Below are 23,603 nucleotides of genomic sequence, written 5' to 3'. Positions count from 1 at the left end.
CATGTTAATTATACCTAGCATTATAGAAAGAGTAGTATTAATTAAGATTCTGTAAGAGATTTTGGAACTCTGCAGAGAGTTAATTTACTTTTTAAATTTAGAAAATATTTAAATTGTTCTGGGTAATCATGCAAGATGTTATTGACCTACCAAAATGAGAGATAATTCATACAGTCATCTGTAACTTAGTGGAATTAAACTTCATAATATTTCAGTGGTAATTTAGTTATATAGTAAAATATGTTTCTAAAATGCAAACTATTTTATTATTCTCTAAATATATTTTCTTTTTTTATTTCATTTATCCAAAATTGTTTTAGTTGCAGTGTTGAAAAAAATCTTTGATAGTGTTAAAAAGCCTGCTGTTTAACCATTTCTGTATGCACAAATGGATAGCAATTATAGGTAGGCTAAGGAAAAACATGAATTTAATTGAAAATTTCTCTTCCAAGTTTCTGTGTCTCCTCACTTGCAGTGTCTTCCAGGGAGCTGCTTCTTGTTAAACTGAAGATGTTTTAAACATCACATTTTAAAAGTTAGTTTAAGAGAGTTTCTTCAAAGGTGTTTATATTCATTCTATATGGGTGCAACAACCTATTTGAAAAGCAGTATTTCCCAATTTATGTGTATAAGGTTCTTTTAATTAATTAATTCTTAGACAATCTGCTTGAGATTTCTTTTCAGTTTAAGGAGCCTTTTTCAAGTCATGCAGCATCTAACTTTGCTGTGGAAATGAACAGGGTGATGGGGAAGCCCAGTGGGATCAGCCAGCCTGGGAAACTGCAACCAGGGCCAAGTGTTATCTTTCCTTATATATCATGTAGGATTTGGGTGGACATGTCCTCTTGTATGTGTCTATCTGCTGCAGAAAAGTGAGGGAATTGATTTTTTGTTGGTCAGGATCTCTGGGAGATATATAGTCTGTTTCATTTTGGGTATCAAACTTCTAAACTGCACCTTAATTATGCAACTAATTTAGTTTAAAATCAATGAAGTGACTTCATGGTGTTAATTACAAGACAGCATGGATGGGCTGTAAGATCTAAAATGAGTTTGCTTTCCATCAGTATTTCTACTGACCCAAAATGATGTTTAAATTTAGATTGCTACTATATCTTGTAATTTTAGCAGCTGGCCTTTACTAGGCCTTATTAGCTGGCCTGAACATTTGTGAGCAATTTTTGTGTACAGAAAGGTGAATCAAGAGTATTAAGTACAAAACATAATGAGAAGCCTGTATTAAATCTGCAATTAACTCTTCTTCTTAATAGCCTTTATATGGGTGTCGGCTGCATGTGGTCCTATATATGCATTTTACAGTTGTTCTTTTGTTTTCAAACAAAATAATAATACAAGCAATCAAATCTTATATGGGTTTGATAGTGTAGATGTTTGTGTAGATCAATCACTGTGAATCCCTGTGATTTGGTGAGGATGGTCAATTTTTGCTTATACCATGAAAATAAGCAAATCTGTTCTTCCATGAGGCATATAATTTAAATGAATATTTTCTTTCTGAAATATTGTGCTTCAAATAGCTCTTAATTTCTATGTCTTTTATGTGTCTATAAAATACTGATATGTGTCATTTGTCAGCTCTGTTGTGTTCTGACTCTCTGTTTTTATAGTTGACTTTGACTGATTCTCTTCCTGGGTGTGGTTCATGGTGGTTGCCTCTTTCATTGCAAACTGGGGGGCAGTCAGGGCAATATGATGGGTTAGAAAGTCTCAAGAAATCAGAAGACATCCCTGAGATTAAACACTTTCTAGTATGGAATCCCTCCGTTGAAATACCTTTCCTGTCGTGCTGCAGGCCATCCAGCGAGAAAAGCCGGAGAAGTACAGAAAACTGCAAGATGCCAGCAGATCAGCTGAGGCCCTGGTGGAACAGATGATGAATGGTAATTACTTGGGAGTTGCTTTAGATAATCTTCTTAGGGATTTGATCAACGAACAGGTTCATATTTATCACAAGAATTATATTAGCACATCCTGTCTAAATGGAAGGGTAAAGTGATATTGCCTTATATTTCTTTTATTATTTCTGAATGTTAAGTCTGTTAATTAGAGAAGAGAAAAAAAGTATTACCACTTTAGTACCGTGCAGAGAAATGTGTTAGAAACTCACAGTAATGAATTGTATATTAACAATCTGTTCTGTGCAGAGACTTAAGTTGTAATCTTATTTTCTGGGTTCTCTAAGCTTTGAAGTACATTAACACATCTGAGTTAGACAGCTCCAAAGACATTACTTTAACCAGTTGGGGAAAAATACTTCCTGACTTTTAGTATATAATGTATGTTTTATAGTATGCGTATTTCTGTAATATTCTCTATCATAGAAAATATAATACTTTATTGGCATTTGGAAGAAATTTTTGGCATTTTGTTTTTCAAATATAATAATTGTCAAAGTTTATACAACTGTTGAACAAAGAAAAATTGGTGAAAGAATTTTATCTTTTTTTTTTCCCCCAAAGAAATTATTACATTACAGCATCCTTTTGAACTTTCAAATAATAAAAAAACAACACCCAAGGAAAAGTTAATGAAAATAAAACTGTAACTCATGCCATTGTTCTAAATATTAAGGAATATCTTGCCTTGCAATCAAATAATTAAAATGGGCCAACATCTGTCATACTGATTAGATTACTAGAAATACAGATGCTGAGTAAGCTGACATTTGGAACATATATTTTCTCTTAAATTATTACAATGAATAACTAATAATTAAATTGCTAAAAGTAAAATGCTTTAAATCTGAGGTACTAACTGGTCAAGCTAAAGAAATTTGATGGAATCCTACGATCATTTTCTTAAGTATGAAGGTGTAATATTTTAAAAGACACCATATTTAATGTGCAGGACATATTTAATTATTATTACTGTAACAATTGCTACAGTGAGTCCCTTCCCAGACTCCGTGAATATACTGAAGTCAGTTTGGTAACATCTGCACCCTGTTTGAAATAATTTGGGCACTTCTCCATGTTTGATGATATTAAAAGTTCAGACTTTTTATGTTTTCTGTCTGGGAGAAGTGATTGTACATGATTTTAGGGAAGCATCTGAAATTTGCATGCTGACCCATTGGGGTTCCTATTTTTGGCAGACTCTGTCTAGGGCATATTCAGGCATGCCCCACTCTTCCTTTGGACAAATGCAGATCTGCACCTCAAGAATTCCAGTTTAGTTTCTTTGGATTATGTAGTACTTTATGATGACTGATTTTGGTGTTAGTTGTCAAACTCACAACAATCTTAAATAATGCTTACCCTGCACTGTAGTGCCTACCATGTCATGCATCAAATAGACTGAATTCTGTCTTCATTAGTCCCATGGAGTTTTAACTCAAGACTCTGCTTTTGTCTCCTTGAGTCCCTGGGTCCATCCTTGGAATGGAATACTGCTAAAAATGTAGTTTGAGATGTAGCTAGATGTGCATGGAAATATTTCCAGTATTTCTCAAATTGCACCTCTTTTTTTAGGAAGTACATCTTCCAACTGTTAGGGCAGACTAACTAAGCCAGCATGACTTTATCAACTTATTCAACTTTGTCAGCTGCTCTGAGGTCTTGGTTATGTATTATGTTGTGGTAGCCTTGGTTGAAAAAACATTCTAGTGTGGCTGACAGATTAATTGGCTGTGAAAATGAAGATCTCTTATTGTCATGGTTTTAGGGAGGAAACAATCCCTTTGAAAAGAGAAACAATTCCTCTGGACGTGAAACCTTGAGTATTTATCAGAATTTACACTGCTCCACTAATGCAAAGGCAAATTGAAGAATAGTGTTTGGAATGGTTAATTAATGCAGTAATTGCCAGCAGCAGAGAGTAGAATAAATAATTACCATTAGTTGGTGAGAGCTATGAGATGATTTTAACAAAGAATTGGCAAATGGAATATCTTGTGAGATGCTCAGAATTGCTCCTTGAGGGTAAAGGAAGTTAACTGCCATTTAAAAGTCATTGTTCTTTTGTGTACAACATACTCTGTATTTGCCTTTACTTCCAATCATTATGATCTAATTGCAGGTAATGGTTGCAATTTAGTTCAATTGAAACTGAACTAAAAGTTAAGAAAAATATTACCTTTAAAACTTCATTTCAAACTGTAGTAGAGTTATGCAGCTTTATATTTTCCACAGCAATTCAACTAAATTTCTGTAGTGTTTATGTCTTTTGTAAATTAATCAAAATTTTTTTGGTTGTTGTATTCACTAAGAACAAGAAGAAAGATTTGCTGAATCTCAAAAATAACTTTTTTGGAGCAGCCTAACTATTCCTTTATACCTTCCTGTTCCAGTAGTGGAACTGTTTTCCATTAAATGGGAAGGAGCTGGAATTAATTAGAGTGCCTGTATGGATTTGTGGGAGATCTGCAGTTTAGCATCTAGTGGAAGGAAGATGTACTATGTTATTTTAATAATAAAAAAAAAAACCTACCTTTTTAACTTCCACAAATTACAGATTAAAAATGATGATGCTGCCATTGTTATTCTTTAGGGAAATGAGTCAGTGATTGCATTGATGATTGTCATGCATTTGCAGTATAATCTGTAATTAAAGAACCATACAAGGCAAACAGATTTGATGTATCGATCAATTCAGAAGTCAAGTAAATACAATTTTAATTGAATTGTTAATTTTTTACTTATTCTGTGTCAATTAGATCTGGGCTAATAATGATTAGATTCCTTAAGATTTGAATTATGCTGGCATTGAATATGCTGGCTTTACTTAATATTTAAAATATTCTTTCTGTTTGTTGAAAAAACAAGATTCTGATTGTAACAGACAAACAGCATAAAAAGATGAGACCGCTGGTGGATTATAAGAGAAAGTTCAGAATAGTGGTGAACTCCATTGTTGAATCATTTATATTTATTTTCTTGCCTTTTTTTTTTTTTTTTCTGTGATAGGAGAGAGAGTAGGTTAAAAAAACCTGGATTCTAGAGATAATTTGAATGGTTTATTTAAGGTTTAATTTATTTGTTCCTTAGCAGAGGGAAATATTCTTAGGAAACATATTTACACAGGACACTTTTCTAGACCTGTTGTCAGCCATTGACAGCAGAAATATTTTGCCCTGGAAAGATCTGTCCTCTCCCACAGCACAACTGTCCCTGTGTTTGTAGGCAGGATGTCTGGACATTGTCATTTGAAGGACATTTCCCATTACAGGGGGGAAATCACTGGTGGTTTTTGGTGGATGCTTCTTTACCCAGCCACCCTCATGGGCTGTGCTCTGCCTCTCCTTGCTCATGTTGTCAAAGATTGATGATTGCAATCAGTGAAAACTTACATATTCTGTTTACCATTATTTCTAGGAAAAAAAAATCTGTTTTGTTCTTCTTTACTAAATCATATTATAAAGTAGAATAAAAAAATCTGTTGATGCATAAGTGAAGTAGTTTAGCAGTTGGAGTGGACAGTTGGCTATTACAGTAGTTTAGAATAAAATAAACAGGACATCAAAATGAATAATCAGAGAATTTTGACAGGAAGCATTAAACTGAATACAAATCAATTTGTTGTAATAAAACATGTAATTTTAAAATGCCACCATTCTGTGGAAGAAATACATTATCTTGTAAGTTACACAAGAGTCAAGAGCTACAGAAACCAAATAATATTACATTATTCTATCACAGAACTGTGCAAATGACAGATGCACTTAACAAGAAATATTTCATATTAAGTGGCAATTCCAAAGCACTTGCATGTGAGGTGCTGCACAATTAAAATATTCAGGCACAATTTATTATGTGCAGTATACAAGGTAATAAAATTAATGGATGCACTTCAGATAATGATCTGTTTCCTCTGGGTACAGTATATTTATACAATGATTATACCAGAAGGTTTTAGAATGTGAAACATGAAATGATTATGAACCAACTACTATTCATAAAATAACGTTTTGCCAGAAAATGGGTTTTATATTGTTTCTTTGCTGGCTTGTGCACTTTTTGTATGTCTTGGTAAAGGTGCTTAAGTTAGTCCAGAAGTTAGTAGTTATCACAGAAGAAAGTTTCAAATAGGACAAGAAATAATGCACTTTAATTAAGGAGTAATAAATTAAAATTCAGAAAGTTTTACTTCAACTAGAGGAAGCATTTCTCTTCCTTGGAGGTGGCAGAGCACTGGAACCCAGTGCTGCTGAGGGAAGTCATGAAGGCTCCCTCTCTGGAGACATTCCAAACCCCACCTGGACATGATTCTGTGTCACCTGCTCTGGGTGACCCTGCCTTGGCATGGGGGTTGGACTGAGTAATCTCCAGAATTCCCTTCCAACCCTAATGATTCCATTCCATGTGTAATTCTTAATTTTCCCCAATGGGTCAGACTTTCCCGAATGATCTCAAGTTCAAGTAACAGCCATTTTATTCCATCCTGTTTGAAATGAATCACATGGTATGGAGATTTTATCTTCCTTACAGTAGGATATTCTGCCTAATGAAAGTCCTCCTCTGCAATATTTTACCAAACAGGACTCTGCATAAACCAGTTTAGTACTGTCCATTTCAGGAACATGAAGAGCAAAAACATTTCTTTCTCTATGTATTTATGGATTCACATTTAGACTCAAAGGTTAGATGTTAAAAAAAATAAGTAAAGAAAAATCGACTAATAGTGGCTATTTTCACATATTTAAATTTGTCATGTGAAGAGGGACCTATGAGCAAAATAAGAAAGGAGGATCTAGTGAATCTAGATTTTCATCTGAAATACAGTCTTGAATCCTAGAAGAAAACAGTGCAGTGAAAAGTATTATATGTGGAGAATCCATGACTGCACTTCTGGTAATTATAATCTTGCCTAAGGGTACTTGGGAGCTGAAAAGAAAGGAAAGGAGGAATAAATAAAGTGATCCTTTTATATCTAGTCTGCCAAACTCACAAGCAATGTCTTCCAGGTTCAGAGATAATAATGAACACAATGGCAAAGATAATCTTTTCTCTGTTATGAATTTACAGCATTTTTATACCCAAATCACAGCAGAAACAATTGTTCAAAATATAGCACAGTTAAAGTCTTATTGTCTATACATATGTTCTTGCTGTTGTTAAGAGTCAGTATCTGTGTGCCTTCTTGTCTGTGTTGTTATTCAAATGGGCTGTGCCATCCAGGTTTATTCTGCATCCTCACATGCTCATTAGACATTAAACTTCTAGAAAATGTAGCTATGCTACCACATCCCCAGATGCACACACACACTCACAGAAGACAAGATCACTGTTGGATTTTATTAAGATGTGTCAAAATCATTTTTTACCTCTTCATGCTTCAAAGTTCATTTTATATCCTTGATCAGTCCTTAAAATGTGCTTTTCAGGTTTTTTTTGAGTATAATGTGGATGTGGAGCTGCTCCAACCACCACCCATTATCTCCCAGTAGTACTGGGCTTTCTATTTTCCCAGTAGTTTTGCTTTTTGAAATGCTGTACAATTTGTTTGGCTGGGGCACCATCCCAGAGCCAAAGCATATCCAGAGAGCTGCTATCAGGTTGCTGCACAGTCTGTTTCCAAGCAACTCTGAATGAAATAGCCCTGAGCTGGATCCAGAGCATGATTTGCCAGAGCATTATGATGCTCCACAGCAGACATGATCCCTGATTATCATATAGTGTGGTTTACCATATAGCATGCATTATGGCAATTCCTTATAATATTTTATTATAAAACAATTCTTGTACTTTTTACTGCTTTTTACTACAGCAATTATCTGTAATTAGGACTCTATTTCCTAGGTACTACCTTCCAAAACTGCCATGAACTTTACAATTTTTTAATCCTGATAAAGAAATTTTCCTGTAGATTTGGAGGGCAGATTGCAAACATGAAAACCCATATTCAGTAGGGTATCAAAGATTGCAGAAGTGGAGCACAGAAGGTTTTTGTCTCATTTGCTTTTAAACTTGCTTTAAAGAAAAGTAATCTTATTTTTAATATTTTATTAAAAACGTAGCTTCTGTTTAAGTGGTTGGCTATTGTATGACTATGTGATGATATTATAAACAGTATTCTTAAGCATATGGCACTGTTCAGTGATTTCAGAGTTTCACTCATTTTGAAATCACTGTTGGCCCTATGGCCATGCCATGTCATTACAATTTAGAAAATGTTAGGGACTACATTTAAACTTCCATTGAAAAATAAATGGGATGATTAGGTTAATACTATTTTGAGGTCATTCTGAGTTCAAATTACAGAGTGACTATGAATTGTGGTAAGACACATTTTCTTATCTTTCATATGTATTGCTTTACTTTCTTCACAGCAAGTGAAGAAATTTTCTTTTACCTTTTAATTATTCTAAATAATTATCTTGTCTGCAATAACTAAAGTCAGTTTTATTTTATGAACTTTATTATAAGCATGATTATTAAACAACAGACAGGAATAGGCAAACTACATCAGAGAAACCATTCAATTTGAAAATAGCCATAGAGAAGCATCACCTGTGGTTTCTTGGCTGTCTTCTTACTGTCTCCTTATGGTCATTGTTGGACACTCAGGACTAGCCTAGATGGTGATTTGATCTGGTACTTTGTTTATTCCTCTGTGTTTATGGTATTTCCAAAATAACGTATAATTCAAAATATATGGGTTGGATTGCCATGAACCTCTAAATAACTGTGGAATATAGCTCCTATTAATTGTAATCAGTCTTTTTATAGAAGAAAAGCCAACAACAGTCTTGTACATTAAAAATCTAATTTCAGTCCAGGCATAGTTTTCAAAATCCAGCTGTGGGGCATGTGGTTATTTCTTACAGCAGTTTTAATTAGCTTTATGTATTCTATCTCTACTTTCTGCTTTATTCCCATTCTTGTACTTTAATGTAGTTTATAATTCATTCCCATAGCAACAAAAGTACCCAGGCAGCAACTTTAAATATTTTTTATATGCTTTCCCCACTAATGTGTAACATCTGTAGATTCAGAACTGTTATTTGGTGATAAATCGTTAACTGGATTTATGAGCTCTCAAATAGAGAAACTCAATTGTTCAACTATCCTACTTTCTTTTTTTTCCTTTTCTATGCAACTTGTTTTTCTTTAAGCATCTTCTCTTGTTTTTCTAGAGGGTCTGAATCCTGACAACATTAGACAAGCCTCAGAGCAGCTGAAGAGCCGCTGGATTGAGTTCTGTCAGTTGCTGAGTGAAAGACTGGCATGGCTGGAGTACCAAAATAACATCATTGACTTCTACTCCCAGCTGCAGCAACTGGAGCAGACAGCAATTGCTGCAGAAAACTGGCTGAGAACACAACCCACACCAGCAACAGATCCTGCTACAGTAAAAGCTCAGTTAGAAAGATGCAAGGTTAGAAACTGTTCAAGTTTTTTGATGATATTGTGCTTCACAGGTGTTCCAACAGTGGGACAGATTTATGACCTACAATGTTTCACAATAAAAATGGTAAATGCACCCCTTGGATTTACAAAGTAATTTTTGAAAAATATTTGTTCAAGGAAAGGAAAGACCAGTAAAGAAATAAAGAGGCAGTAGAACCCAGGATATGGGTCTTTAAAAATCTGCCCCAAATATTGAGTTATTAGGATACTTAGACACTTAGAGGGAATTGTGGGCCTCAAGTCTTTTTCATGTAAAAATCTTTTTCTTTGGTTCCTCATTAAGAAAATGTTGTTCTTCACCTCCTTGGTTCCTCATGAGGAAAACGTTGCTCTTCAACTCTTTTAAGAATCTGTGCCTGAGCATTGTTTTCAAGTCCAAAATTCTGCCATTGCAGGCCACTTTACTTCTTATATACCCTGGGTTTTGATTGAGTGTGGGTTGTGTAGTCAAATGGAGGAATATTCTTCTGTCACAGTATGAGAGAATCACAGGAGTTGAACAAAAAACTGTCACACGAATTCACTTCTAATTCTCCCTAATTGTTTTTATTTGTGTGATGTACCACCATAGAAACTTGCTTCTCTCTCTTACTGTAGACAGCTCTGTGGGTGGAGAGCTTACAAGCAAATACTGATTAACAGCAATATATTGAAGTGTAGTATTGCATTATAAATTGCATGATATACTTGTAGAAGTTTGACTTTAGGAAATCTCTGACTCCAGAAACTCTCAACCAGAAAATATTGAAACCCAAATTGAGATTTATGCTATTACTTTAATTTTCAGGTATTTCCAAGATAGCATTGTGCCTACAGACGTCTCTGTTCCTGTGCAGAAAACTTTTCTTTGAATATCTCTGCTATGAACTGTACATTTGGCTTCTTTGCTAATTTCTTTTATATTTTGTAGTTGCACATGTCAAGGTATAATAGCACAACCCCATTGCTCTCTCTAACTTCCTGAGAAGGGCAGAGAAGAGAGAGGTGCTGATCTCTTCTGCCTGGCATCCAGGCACAGGATGCATAGGAGTGGTTCAAAGCTGTGCCAGGGGAGGTTTAAACTGGAGTTGGGAGGGTGTTTGAGGAGCATAACCAAAAAACTTCCTGGAGAGGTGGTGGGTGCCCCCAGCCTGTCAGTCTGTAGGAGCAATTTGGAAAATGTCCTTATCAATGTGCTCTAACTTGTCAGCCCTGAAGTAGTCAGGCCATTGGAATAGATGTTCTCCTTCCAGCTGCTATGTGCTATCCTAATCTTAACCTCAACCTCTAATGTGTTACTGTGAGGCTGCTAGAAATCACTGGGTATCTTCATTTCTCCTTTTCTACTTCATTTTAGTCTATACATAGTATAACAGACCTGGGTCCAGGGTAATGGTACATGTGGTGTTTTTCTCTTCCCATCTTCACATGAAAAAGATGTTTCTTAGGATTGAAAATTTATTGTACAATCATTCTTATTTTCTTTGAGCAAAATATCATTTGAAAGTGACTTTAAGGTGGCTTTAAGCAGTGATTTGAATCAACAATGTTATTTGGAGTAGAAGTATTGATTTGTGAGGAAAGGTTTAAAATGTTGAATTGATGTGCTTTGTAACTGATGTATTTGGAAGCAGAACAGTTGTGTAATGTGCACTGAAACAGTGGTGATTTCATGGCACTAGCGTTTTCATCTCTTGTGTAGCCATACCTTGATTTTTTTTTTTTTTTTTTGTTCTCACTTGCAGGATGAAATCATTCGAATGTCGACCCTGCAGCCTCAGATTGAACGGCTAAAGGCTCAAAGTCAAGCACTCAAAGAGAAAGAACAAGCACCAGTGTTTCTGGATGCTGACCTTGCTGCTTTTACCAGCCATTTCAAACAAATATTTGCTGACATGCATGCCAGAGAAAAGCAGCTACAGACCAGTAAGTGTTCTTGACAAGAAGTCAATTTGCCTGACTAGCACACATACAATAGGTGTTTATATTTTGCTCTCCCAGTTTTGTATTTGCTTTTGTGATACTAAACCAGTAGTGCAATTCAGGTGCTCTTTTTTGCAATTGAATTAGTCTTTCAAAAATTATCAGTTGATTCCATATTTTTTATTAAGAAATCAAGGAAAGGTGCACTATTCAGAAGCAAAGGTTCCACTCAGTGTAGTTCTGCCATCAAACTTCCTCTTGTTAGTATGTTTATGGACAGACTCAATGATACTTTTTGGCACCATAAAACTGTCTTTGTTTATCTGGATTATAAGACAAGGCAGTCCATCTCTGTCAGTCAGTAGAGAGGAAAGACAGCTTAATTGCAGGAGTGAATCTGCTCTAGATTTTTACAGAATAGAAATTGAACTCAAAGACTTATCAAAGACAGCAGCCACCTTAGCAAATCTAGTTTTTCATCCTGTGGCCAACTCTTTCTTAATTGCAAGACAGAACACATTACCGCCAGTTCTAACATTATTTATGATATTTTTAGTAAAATGAATTTTTCAAAAAGGACAAAATGCTATACCAAAATAGGAAGTTAACTATTCCTAATTAATGATACGTAGCATATCAGTAATTACTGTACACTTTCTGTATTAGCTTATGAAATTAATAAAGTATCAGGCAAAAAAGAATGCAAATTTAACTTTTTCACACAACAAAGATATTATTTGCCCCTTAAACCACTGATATGTCTAAATTGTTGTACTGATTTGAAATTTGACATAGTGCTAGCTCCTTCTAGTGGATTTTTCTAATATTCCTCCTAAATTCTTTCACAGAGAGTTTTGAATATTGTTTTTTTCTATACTACATTACTGCACTTCTGTAGTTATTTCACATGTGCCCACATATGCAAACTGAAGAGTTGATGATGCATGGGAGAACAGAAGAAATAAAATGCAAGTGTCCCATTGCAAGTGATGAAAGAATGAATTGTAGAAGTTTAACATTAAGGAGTGTAAAGTTTCTTCATTGCTCTAAATTCAAGATAAACTACAGGCAAGATGTAAAAAACATTTTATATGCTGAAATAAGTTGCCATTCTTCCAACAGAAATACAACATAAGTGCTGACTTCTTTATGAAGAAATGCAGCATAAGTGCTGGCTTCTTTATGAATTCTTCTCTGTCTAAACTTCCACAGTTGTCTGGCTTGCCACATCAAATTTTACTGTGGTGAGAGGCCATGAATTAACCAGTTGATTGGTCCAGTAATGTAAATACTGTTCAGTGCCTGACCTGTAATGCCATGGGCTTTAGTAAAGTTCTTCCTGGGTATTCCTTCCCCAGCCTGGGCTGCAATCAGCTCCTCCAGTGCCCTGGCCAGCTGCAGGAGCAGCTGTCCTGAGGTGGAAGCCCTGCTCAGGCTGGGGAGAGTCTCCTGTAGTGCAAGAGAAAAGACATTTCCTAATCAATATTGCATGGAGTCCTGAACAGTTGTTACTCCTTTTTTTGTGTTGTACAGATGGGCCATATCCTGTGTCTTTATTCTGGCCTTACTTTAATATAAAAGATAGAAATTTTGTTTTAGTACTTTGCATCTTTCCATCTTTTATTTACATACATTATTTCTAATTAATTATTGCCTACAGATGGAAAAGTCTTCTGAGGACTGAATGATGTATTGCAGATCAGTTAAAATATTTGATCCTTTTTTTTTCTTTCCTAAAAAAAAAACACCTAAATGTGTTTAAAAATATTTTTCTTTTTTTGATTCATGATTAAAGTTTATTTTTAAGACAAAAAGATATGTTTTTTTGACTCTCACAAAAAGTTTAGGGTTTTTGTGAGCGTTTTTTTGTTTGTTTGTTTGTTTGTTTTTTGTTAATCTTCCATTGCTTCATTATCTTTTCTGATGGATAAGGGTATTTATGTGTTCTGTTGTTCAAGAGAAATTTTCTCTTATAAACCGTTTTCTCTAATTTTGGGAATTGTCTTCCTCAAATATTTTTTGTTTGGTTAGGTTTTAATTTTGGTTTTTGAAAGTGATGGCAGCTTAGTTTTGGGGTTTTTTTAAAACATTCAGGAATGCTTAGTAGTTTCTCTCTGCTGCAGATTTGTCAGTAAAACAACACTAAAGACTAACTCAGATTTTCTTACATGTTTTTCTCCAAGATTTGATTAGAATTTCCAATCATAAAACCTAATTTTATTTCTGAAACCTGTTTGATTGGGGTTTTTTAAATTATTTTGTAGTGCTGGTTAGGAGAGATGCAATCTCATTAAATATTAACAAATACAATCCCATTTTTTGCACTTTACAGAATGTCTGTATATCCATATGTCATTTTGAATGTGATGTATGCAGCAATCCAGCTCTCTCTTCTCCCCAAACACATTTAGAGAAATGTCTAGAATATTGCTATATAGAAAAATTAAAGGTCAGACTGAGCTTAAAACTGTTCAGTAATCTACACAAGGGAGTGAAATAGACAATGCTGGCAAGGATTTGGGTAGGAATAACCTGATTTCCCAAGGAGGTTCTTACATTTTGTAATGCCCTGGTGGAAAAGGAGGTTTTGTACTTTATATTTACTTGTCTTGAAACGAACTGCAGCTACATCCGAGAGATTTCTAGGGAGCAGCATGGTCAGGCTCCCGTTCCCCCTGAGCCCAGGGAGAGCTGACAGTCAGTGTCAGGTAAGTGAATACTCCCTGGTTCAAACTTCCTCCCAGGTGGCAGCTGATTCATTCCAGCACTCCTCTAGATCTGGGACTTAAGTGAATTCCATTAAGGTGCTTCTGCTTTTCAGTCTCGCTGCATTGAGCTGCTATCCAGTCGTGGCCTTGATGGAGATACATGTTCTCACTGAGATACATGTTCTTCTGAGGGAAATTGGAAAATCGTTGGACTTTTAGCAAGTAACTAAAAAAAAGGCTTTTGTCACAAGTGAAATTAAAAGTATCAAGGTGGAGGTGGCAAAGAAAAAGTCATATATATTTCCATTTTTGTCTGCTTTATAAATTTATGCACTGTGCTTTTCTTTCAAGTTCTGATTCTACCTTTGCAGAATCTGTAATTCCTAAAGGTGAAGTCATCATTGTCATCATTGCTGTTGTTATTAATGATAAATTATTCATCTGCATTCAAATGATGTTTCTCCTGTTTATTTCAGGAGATACTTTAGAAAGCTTTTACCTTCTGCATCATGTCAAGATTCTTTAGACTTTTTATTTACCTACCCATGCCATGCTTAAAATTATTTTACATGAACATTATTGTTCTCTCTAATCCATAAGTACAGTATTGGATTGTATTGGAGTGTTGGATTGCATAGACCTCATGCAATTCAAACTTGGCATAATTGTATAAGATAATAAACTACAGTAACTGCAACAGTATGATGACCATTTAGAGTTTTAGTCTGTAATTATTCTGCTTTGGTTAAAACTTTGAACTGCTAACTTATTTTGATGCTTTAAGGTTTATAAGTGGCAGTGAAATTGTAATGATACATAATCTTTCACAAATCTTTCTATACTTGAGGAAGGAAAAATTTAGGAAAGTATCTTGAAAACTTCATAACTGAAAGTTTTCTTTAAGAACTGAGCTATGATTTAGTAGCAAAAATATTAATTTCTATTTGATTTTGAGGGATAAAGTTTCCTTAACCTTCTTTAAATGTGTCTTTCAAACTGAAGATACAGTTCAGATGTGTGTGAGAATGTATTGTTGTAATAAGTAGCATGCAAGCAATTTCTTTTCTTTTTTTCACACCATCCATTTCCTCTGGTAATTATTTTTTATTTAAATCAAGATCAAAAGGACAAAGCAGCCTGTGAAATGAATGTGTATGAGATAATGTCCTTTACTCTGTAGGTGATTTTGTCCTTTTCCTCAGTGGTAAAAATAAATATTTTTATGGATGAAAAACAAACCCACCTAAAAAATAATTGTGTTTTTAAAATATATTTACTGTTACAAAAGCTCCTGTAGAACTGGAGAAGGGCTTCCCTGGAAGTGCTCAAAGCCAGGTTGGACGGGGAGTGAGCAGCCTGATCTAGTGGGTGTCCCTGCCCATGGTGGAGATTGGAACTGGATGATCTTCAAGGTTCCTTCAACCCAAACCACACTGTGATTCTAATATTCCCTTCTGTTTCTTTCAAGAGCTTTATAACAAAGACAATTGGAAGATTTAAATCACTTGCATAACATTGATCAAGTATTATGCAAGATTCCTTGTGAGAATTTCTGGTTAAAAATGTAGGAGAAGGAAATCACAACTTTTATTAATAAAGACCTATTAATGAATTGGTTCAAGTATTTGTATTACAACATAATAAAACAAAGTTGTGAAAACATCAGCCTGGTTTTACTACTGCAGAGAATTTTATTGGAAATACATGAAGTTCAATCTTGTTAATTTATTTCAGGGAATAAGTCTTTACTGAAATGGCCCCATAGATTATATTTATTGTCTTTCATGATGGTGTGATGAACAGTGGGATTTGTAATGACTGCAGGAGAAACACATTCCAACCTATCCAGTGTGATTTGATTGTTGTTGAGATAATTATATTCCCATTTAATTTCTGATTTGGGAAAATCTTTTTGACTGAAAAATCTGCTCACAAAAACCAAGGAAGCAGTAAGGAAAAACAAAGTATTTTACTTATTTGGAAAATGTTTAGATAGTTCTGTTTCTTAGAAATAAATCCTAACTATTTGAACATTCTGTTTCCACATGTATGGACTTTCTCTCAAAGAAATATATAAGTGCAAATGTGTTTGCCTGTCAGTTCCCAGGGCTTACAATGTCAGTCACACCAAAATGCATTTCCTACAAGTGGAATGGATGAATACAAAAACATTTTTCCCCTTTGGGATGGGAACTGTATTCTGATGTTTCACAATAACACTTTTGTGATTTCCCTCTGTGATATTTTGTTACTGTTCTGCCATGGACCTAGTTTTGCTATATCTAAACCAGGCCCATGTTGAGAGGACATACTAGATCTTTCTCATTGCCAGTTCTTTTGTTGTTGTTGTTGTTGGGGTTTTTTTGGTTTTTTTTTTTTTTTGATAATACATCAGAATCCATATTAATGGAGTTTTGCTTATTGGGTGGACTTTAGTCCATAAATATTAGTATCACAAAGCAAATTTTAAGATAAAAAGAAACAATTCTTAAACATGGGATTTTGTTATTAGCATGGGGAATTTAGAGATACATATTGCCCACAGAGAGGCCATAAATGAGTTAGATTATTTAGACAGTTATAACTGGGTAATGTGAATCCCACTGGGGGAGCTTGACTGAATTCTCACCATTGCCATCATGTGCTGCTAAAATAATAAAGGCTCTTCAGTGCCATCCTAAAAGTTAATCTGCTTCCTTGTGGATGAAAATGCTGACACATTGTCTATGTTAAAGAATCAAAAAGTGTTTCATTATTGCTAATCTGTAGTAATCTGGAAAAGTGAAATGGGAAAACTATAGGTACACTCAGCAATGCTCTCTAAAATTAATATTTAATAACTAAATTTTAAAGACATTAGTTTGGTTAAATCAATATCTGTCATCCCATTTGGACTCCTATTTAGTCCATCCAATAGCAGGAAACAAAACTCATTACAATTGAATGAAATGTTTTGCAATGTTTGGATGGTTTTAAAATTTTTAATATTATTGGCAAAGTTACTGGATTAAAATTTGATACAATTTGGTGGAGTTTGCTATAGCAGTTTCCATCTGTTCTTCAGTACTACCAAAAATAGCTGGTTTTACTTAAATGCTTGAAGTTATACATTGGTCATAAGATCTGTTTCTCATTTAAAGGGAAAAATGACTTAGAGAAGTCAAACATTACATTACAACCCTAAACTTCATTTCATATTTCTAAATAAAACTGCAGTTGAGAGTTCTATAGTTCTTTAACATATCTGAGCTGCTCAAATTATATCTCCATTTCTTTGGAGTGAAGAGCTTAAATGTATGTTCTCTTGTAAAGTAGTTGTTGTTTGGATAAAATGAGTCAAAGACAATACAAATTTCACTAAGGAAAGAAAATATTTAAGATGTTACTGGATGAGATGGGAAATGTTTGGGTTTGTATTTCCAAGAATATATTACTATTGATTTCTGTGAACAAAAATACCTCACAAGGGAAGAAATTCTTGTATTTCCTGGTACCAAGTTCTATCTTTTGTAAATACCCAGATATAGGTGATAAATCACATCAGGCAAGTCTTTTTTAAGGAAAGTTTGCCATACAATGTGCATTCTTCACAAGAGAGATTGTTCTGATTTTGGGAAGTCATTATATCTGACTGTAAATAAAAGGTTTTTTTCATGTAGCATTCTGTTGATCAACTAAAAAATTAGATTAAAATCTGAGGTACAGTCTGCCAAGCATTCAGCATTCTGTTGTATGATGTAAGCAAGTTTGCACTTAAAAATTTTAACTGTGTTGTTTGTCAAAACTACTTTTTTTGACAGCTTTATTATTGTTCTGTACATTTCTTTGTGAAACACCAGTGAATATTGAGGAGAATACAGGAGATACAAATGGGTGCTACATTTTTTAGCTTTTATATTCATTATTATGAACAAATTGGAAATGTTTCAGTTCCAACCAGACATGCTATTTGTCTACACATTTTTTAGTCAGTATAGAGACAACTGTTGTTGATGGCAGAGGGAATCTATCTGCTAATGAGTTGCTTATGTGTGTGCCAGATGTTGTCTATTTGCAGTAGCTGTAATATTGACACAATAAGCACAGTTCAATAAAATTCAACTTTATTGTAGAAGGAAGATTAATTTTCTAAGCTTTTAACAGATGTCTTAAATGGAACATGTTGCTAGAACAGAAACATTGAACATATTAACATAGCTTTTAAGACATTTCTGAAATTAGATTGTAGGTTAAGTACAGTGGTTTGTCTGTTGGTCTCTGGACACACATATTTAAAATAGTTGTGTTGGCCATATAAGTTGTCTTCTGACCTATAATAATGGGGCCAAATGACACAACTCATAAAATGGTAGAGTTATCTCCAACATTAGAAGAAGTGTGTTGGTTTTTCAAAATTTTTTAAAAATAATTTTTGCTTCCAACATTTTATTTATAGTTCTGATAAACACAGGGCCTGTTGCAATGTCTTGCAAAACAGCTGTAGAATTCAATCAGGCTTGGTCTTTTACCAAGTGTCTTCTGTCAGTAAACCAAATAGTGAAGCGAAAAATTGTTTTATTTCCTTCCTTCCTTCCTTTTATTTCCTTCCCTTTTTTTTTTTTCCCCTATTGAATGTAGTTTTTGACAGTTTGCCTCCTGCACACTACAAGGAGACAATGAACACTATACTTATGTGGATGCAGCAGTCAGAAACTAAACTCTCCATGCCTCAGGTTGCAATTGCTGAATATGAAATCATGGAGCAGAGACTCAGGGAGTTCAAGGTGAGTGATTAAGCTGTGGGCAAAATGTCTTAAATGAGAAGTTTAGAACAGAGCTCTAGCTTGGTATATGACTCTGCTGAAGCCTGTGGATGTTGAGTAAATAATGCTCATTTTGGTTTTAAGCCAGGGCTTCAGGATATGGTGGTTGCTTGCTTATATTGATTCCTGAAGTTAAGGAATTTAAAATGGTATTTACACCTGAAAGCAGTTTTATAAGATATTGAAAATGTTAAGGAAAAGCCCTTGTTTTTCCCCATGGTATATAAAATATTCCTTTGATAATAGTTCTGGTAGTAAAGATTTAGGTAATTTCATTTCCCAGTGCTGACAGGAAAACTATTCTGATTTGCAAAATGCAGCACAGTCTTTTGACAGGTTTCCTGTCAAATTTACAAGTAGACAAATGTGGAACAAATTTTGCCAGTGGCTACAAACCTTCCCTGTATCTCAATGTCTGACAGAGTTTCTACAATCAGATGGCTAATGAACATATTGTTTGATGCATATTCAGAAATAAAACATAGAATATAGAAAAAAAACTAGATGAAGTAAATGTGGGCTGAGAATTACAAAAGTTTTTGAGAAGTTATAAAAAAATGTATCACAGAATCAGTTCTCTAAGTTTATTTTTTTCTCCATGTTGTGGTTCTTTTGAAAGTGTCATTATCAGGGCCATAGCAAATTCCTATCTCAAATTAATGAAATGTATGTAGATCACATCTATTAACAAGTATAAGTACCTCTGGTTATATTGCCAGTTCAACTAAAAAAACCTTCCACATTGTAAGAGAAAAACAATTCCAAATTGCTCAGTAAATTGTGCCCTTGCACCTTTTAGCAAAGGTGACCTCTGTGTGTTGCTGTGTTTGTGAAACGAAGAGAATTGCCTCGCACATGAATTCCACTTGCTTCTTATTCACAGGCTCTACAAAGCTCTCTGCAAGAGCAGCAGAAAGGGCTGAGCTATCTCAGCAGCACTGTGGAAGAGCTGTCCAGGAAAGCCCCTGCAGAGGTCAGCCAGAGTTACCGCTCCGAGGTGGACGTGGTCCTTGGCCGCTGGAAGAAGCTCTCGGCACAGCTGGCCGAGCATTCCCAGAAGCTGGAGGAGCGCCTGACCAAACTCCAGCGATTCCAGGTTCATCACACTTTTTCAGCCTCTGCTTATACCTGGTGGCTTGTTGCTGTGGGACTAAGGCAGAACACATTTAGGTGCTTACAGGAATTAACACCAAAGCGAGATATCAAAACATGACAAAAAACGTGTTTAAATGTCTGCTCGATTTTGATGAGTGTGGATTTTACTTTGAATTCTGATTTTGTGGCTGTTTCTGATTAGCAAAAAGCTCTAATTTCATTAAAAATTGCAAATAATGTTCCTCTACTTCTTTTTCAATGTAGCTGAAACACTAGTTCATGCATCTGAAGTAGCTGTACCATATTGACTTTAATGAATTCACTTGCATAATTAAAGTCACCTGTAATATAGTATCTTGTCAGCACTTTCCAGAAAACAGAAGTGTATTTCAGTATTTGGAATGGCAGCATTGGAGCCTCACCTGGGTGTCTGTAGGGCTGCTTCTCACATTTTGCAGGGCTGTTTCTCTTTTTTTTTTTTTTTTTTTTTTGTCTCATTCTCTGCTGGACATTTTTGCCCTTTATCTACATTACCACTGATCATCAGCCATGTCCAGTGATGATTCCACAGGGGGAAGCTGGAACTGTCTGTGTTCAGCACAGAACAGCACCTGTCCTCTCCTCACAGATGCTACCCTACTCCCAAAACAGTTCCACATAAAAAAGCAGGTCACTTTGCTTAAGAAATTCAAACTTTTGTTTTTTTCTTCCCCTTTGCCTCCTGCCTTCACTTCCAACCCTTCATCAAATTTAGAGCTTTTCCCACTGGTCTTATAAAGGTCCTGAGCATCATGGCCATGCTCATGTAAAGTATTCAAAGCAGCATGAGCTGTTGATGCACACAAATTTTACCCCTTATATTTATTGCTGAAAGTCCTCTGGTACATATCTAATATAAAAGTTATTGTCTTTTGAGCTTGTTGAATGACTTCTCATCCAGATTATTGTTTTAGCTGCTGTAATTTATGGAATGCATCAGTATAGGATATGATGAAATCAGTGTTCATAAACAAAATGCATTTAAAATCTGATTAAAAATGTGAGTCATACATTTGATCTTCATTGGTAGCAGGAGACTAATCTCTTTTTAAGAAAATCCCACTAGATAAATATTTTATCACATTAATGTACTGAAAGTATTCTTGTAAAGGTATTAAAGTTTCATCATGAATTATGATTCTGAACTATTTTTACTGTTGGATAATGAAATGCACAGTAGATATTTCAAGTGTTTTGGTAATTGACATTCTGGAGTATATTGATAATTTTTGTATGATTAATTTTAATAATTCAGTTCATTTTCCAGGCTAGCTTGGGTTTTTTAAGTATATCAGTTACATTAAGGAAAAGTTCCTTTTGTTACTTGTCTCATAATCATTACTAAGGCATATTTATATACTTTTTAGGATACAGTCTCTATTCTAGCATCCTTTTTTGTGCTTAAATTCAGCTTTGCATTCAGCATGTGATATCAATGTGTATTTCATTGGTGATGAAAATAGTTTGATGAAAAAATGCTTTATAATTTACTTCTAAAGTTTTTGCCATATATGTGTTTTATTTTAATATGTGCATCTGATTATCGAAGATGGCATTTTGAGGTAATTTTAAGTGGTATTTTTTAAATCTCATTCTACTTTTCAAGTTATTAGATTACCTATGTAATGTTGCCTGGACTGGTAACATTCCCTCTTTTCAAATATTTGATGTTAAGATTTGTTTGCTAGCTGCAAGAGTTAAAGAAAGGCTATGGAAATAATATTCCTATTCTAATGCTAGGAACAGTAACTGAGAGACTGAAATGACTCATTGACTCATTATATGATTTTAGTTTCTGAAGTGAATCTCTTTCAGTTACATTGGCTTTTTTCACTCTGAATAGTAAGGGTGTTTTACTGTGCTGTGCTCTGGTAGAAAAATAGTCACTAGAGCATATAACTTCCAAAAGAAGTATGAAGTTTAAATGAAAGCACAGAACATTTGATGGGTGAGCCTGAATGCCAAGTATGAGTAATCTGAAGCCATAGAGGGAACCAATGAACAAGCATGCAGTATCTAAACACAAATGATATCTAGAAGGCATAAATTTTGGAGCCATAAGGTTGTCTGCTCATAGACACTTTAAACTTGGTCAGAAATGCTCAAAGTGCAGGTTAAAGTGTTGATGATAAACCCAGGTAAAATTGGTTTTACTTGTTTGCTGTGTTTGTATTTTCAGACAGTTCAATAATGTTTAAATTACATTGCAATGAGTTTTTGTTGTAGTGTCAGGATGAATTACACACTTGCCAGTCAGGTTTTGTGTGATGCAATGAAATGTCTTTTTAATACACAGAATGACACCAAAACACTGAAGAAGTGGATGGCTGAAGTGGATGTTTTTCTGAAAGAAGAGTGGCCTGCCCTTGGAGACTCAGAAGCACTGGAAAAGCAACTTGAGCAATGCACAGTGAGTATTACCTGCCTGCTTGGCAGTTATTCAACTCTTCTCTATGAGCTGGGTTTATATAGAAGTTACACAAATGATTCTTGTTCCTAAAAAGGAAAAAAAATCATGTAGTAAGGGGATTGCAGTGTATTTGAACCTTTTTCATGTCCTGGGTTTGAAGGAAAATTCAGTTAAAACAAAGAAACTTTAATACCAGAAGGAGGCAGATATTGAAGTGTTTTTTGTTTTTTTTTTTAATACAGGAAATAATATGTCACTAGCCACTAAAGTCCACTGTTAATTTACTTTGTTGAGCTTATGAGTGTTGCATTTTTTCTTTTTTTAATCTGTATAATCTGTGCCAAAAAAATATTTTTTCTGTATCTGTTACTCGTGTGATTTACAAACTTTTCTGACTGTACAAAAAGAACTTGCAGGTATTGTGAGTTATATCCATTCTTTTTTCAATAAACTTACAAGTTTCAGGATGCTATCCCGGCAGAGTTTTAAAGCATCATGAAATATTGTACTTCCATCACAGGCTTTACAAATTCTTCCTGTCCCAACAGAGTGTGTAAGTGCAGTGAATCTTGTAATCCATGATGGCCCCTGTCTATATGCTTAGTGGAATTTACAAGTTCTGTAAATTTTCTGGCAGGATGTATAAATACTATGAAATAATACATGCCCAGTGATCTTACAGAACTGCAAGTTCTCTCAAACTTTCTCTTAGCCATTATTTAAATAAGAATTATCGTTATTTTCACCATTATAATGGAATGTTCTTTCAGAAATGTGAATAAAAGATCAAGGTATTTCTCACATTTTCAATCAACAGCAGAGAAGCATTTTAAGAGATATATGTACACATCATATTTGTATATATTTATAGTGCATACATAACATTTAAAAAATGCATTATTTTATTAGGTACAAACCAGCTTGCCACATTGCAGCTGGTCATTCCTTTTTAATTTCTTTTCATAGATAAGTCTGTTGATTGTGCTCATTTGACTGGAGATCTGGACCCCAGACAAGTCAGAATCTCATGCAGACACATTTTCCTGTGGGGATACCATGTCTGAAACTTTGTGTGAATTCTGCTTGCCTAAACTTCTGCTCTTCCTTTAGGCTTTAGTAAATGATATCCAGACAATCCAGCCCAGTTTGAACAGTGTTAATGAGACTGGGAAGAAAATGAAGAGTGAAGCAGAGCCAGAATTTGCTTCCAGAATAGAGTCAGAGCTAAAAGATCTGAATGCTCAGTGGGACCACATTTGCCAACAGGTACCAAGTCTCC

The 23,603-nt window shown here is 34.7% G+C and overlaps 1 protein-coding gene across 6 annotated transcripts in view; it reads left to right on the top strand.

Annotated features, from left to right (window-relative positions):
- Positions 1–23,603, top strand: part of DMD (dystrophin) — a 971,087-nt gene that overhangs the window by 309,546 nt on the left and 637,938 nt on the right. For all 6 annotated transcript variants that reach the window (XM_050969735.1, XM_050969772.1, XM_050969742.1 and 3 more), the window contains 7 exons: positions 1,814–1,901; positions 9,095–9,336; positions 11,093–11,273; positions 18,596–18,741; positions 19,664–19,876; positions 22,211–22,324; positions 23,435–23,590. In XM_050969735.1, coding sequence (XP_050825692.1) covers positions 1,814–1,901; positions 9,095–9,336; positions 11,093–11,273; positions 18,596–18,741; positions 19,664–19,876; positions 22,211–22,324; positions 23,435–23,590 — 1,140 coding nt within the window. The remainder of the gene's footprint in view (positions 1–1,813; positions 1,902–9,094; positions 9,337–11,092; positions 11,274–18,595; positions 18,742–19,663; positions 19,877–22,210; positions 22,325–23,434; positions 23,591–23,603) is intronic.

Source organism: Serinus canaria, chromosome 1 (genome assembly GCF_022539315.1).
Source record: "Serinus canaria isolate serCan28SL12 chromosome 1, serCan2020, whole genome shotgun sequence".
NCBI lineage: Eukaryota > Metazoa > Chordata > Aves > Passeriformes > Fringillidae > Serinus > Serinus canaria.
Note: the sequence above shows the minus strand (reverse complement) of the source record. Positions and strands in the feature narration are given on the sequence as shown.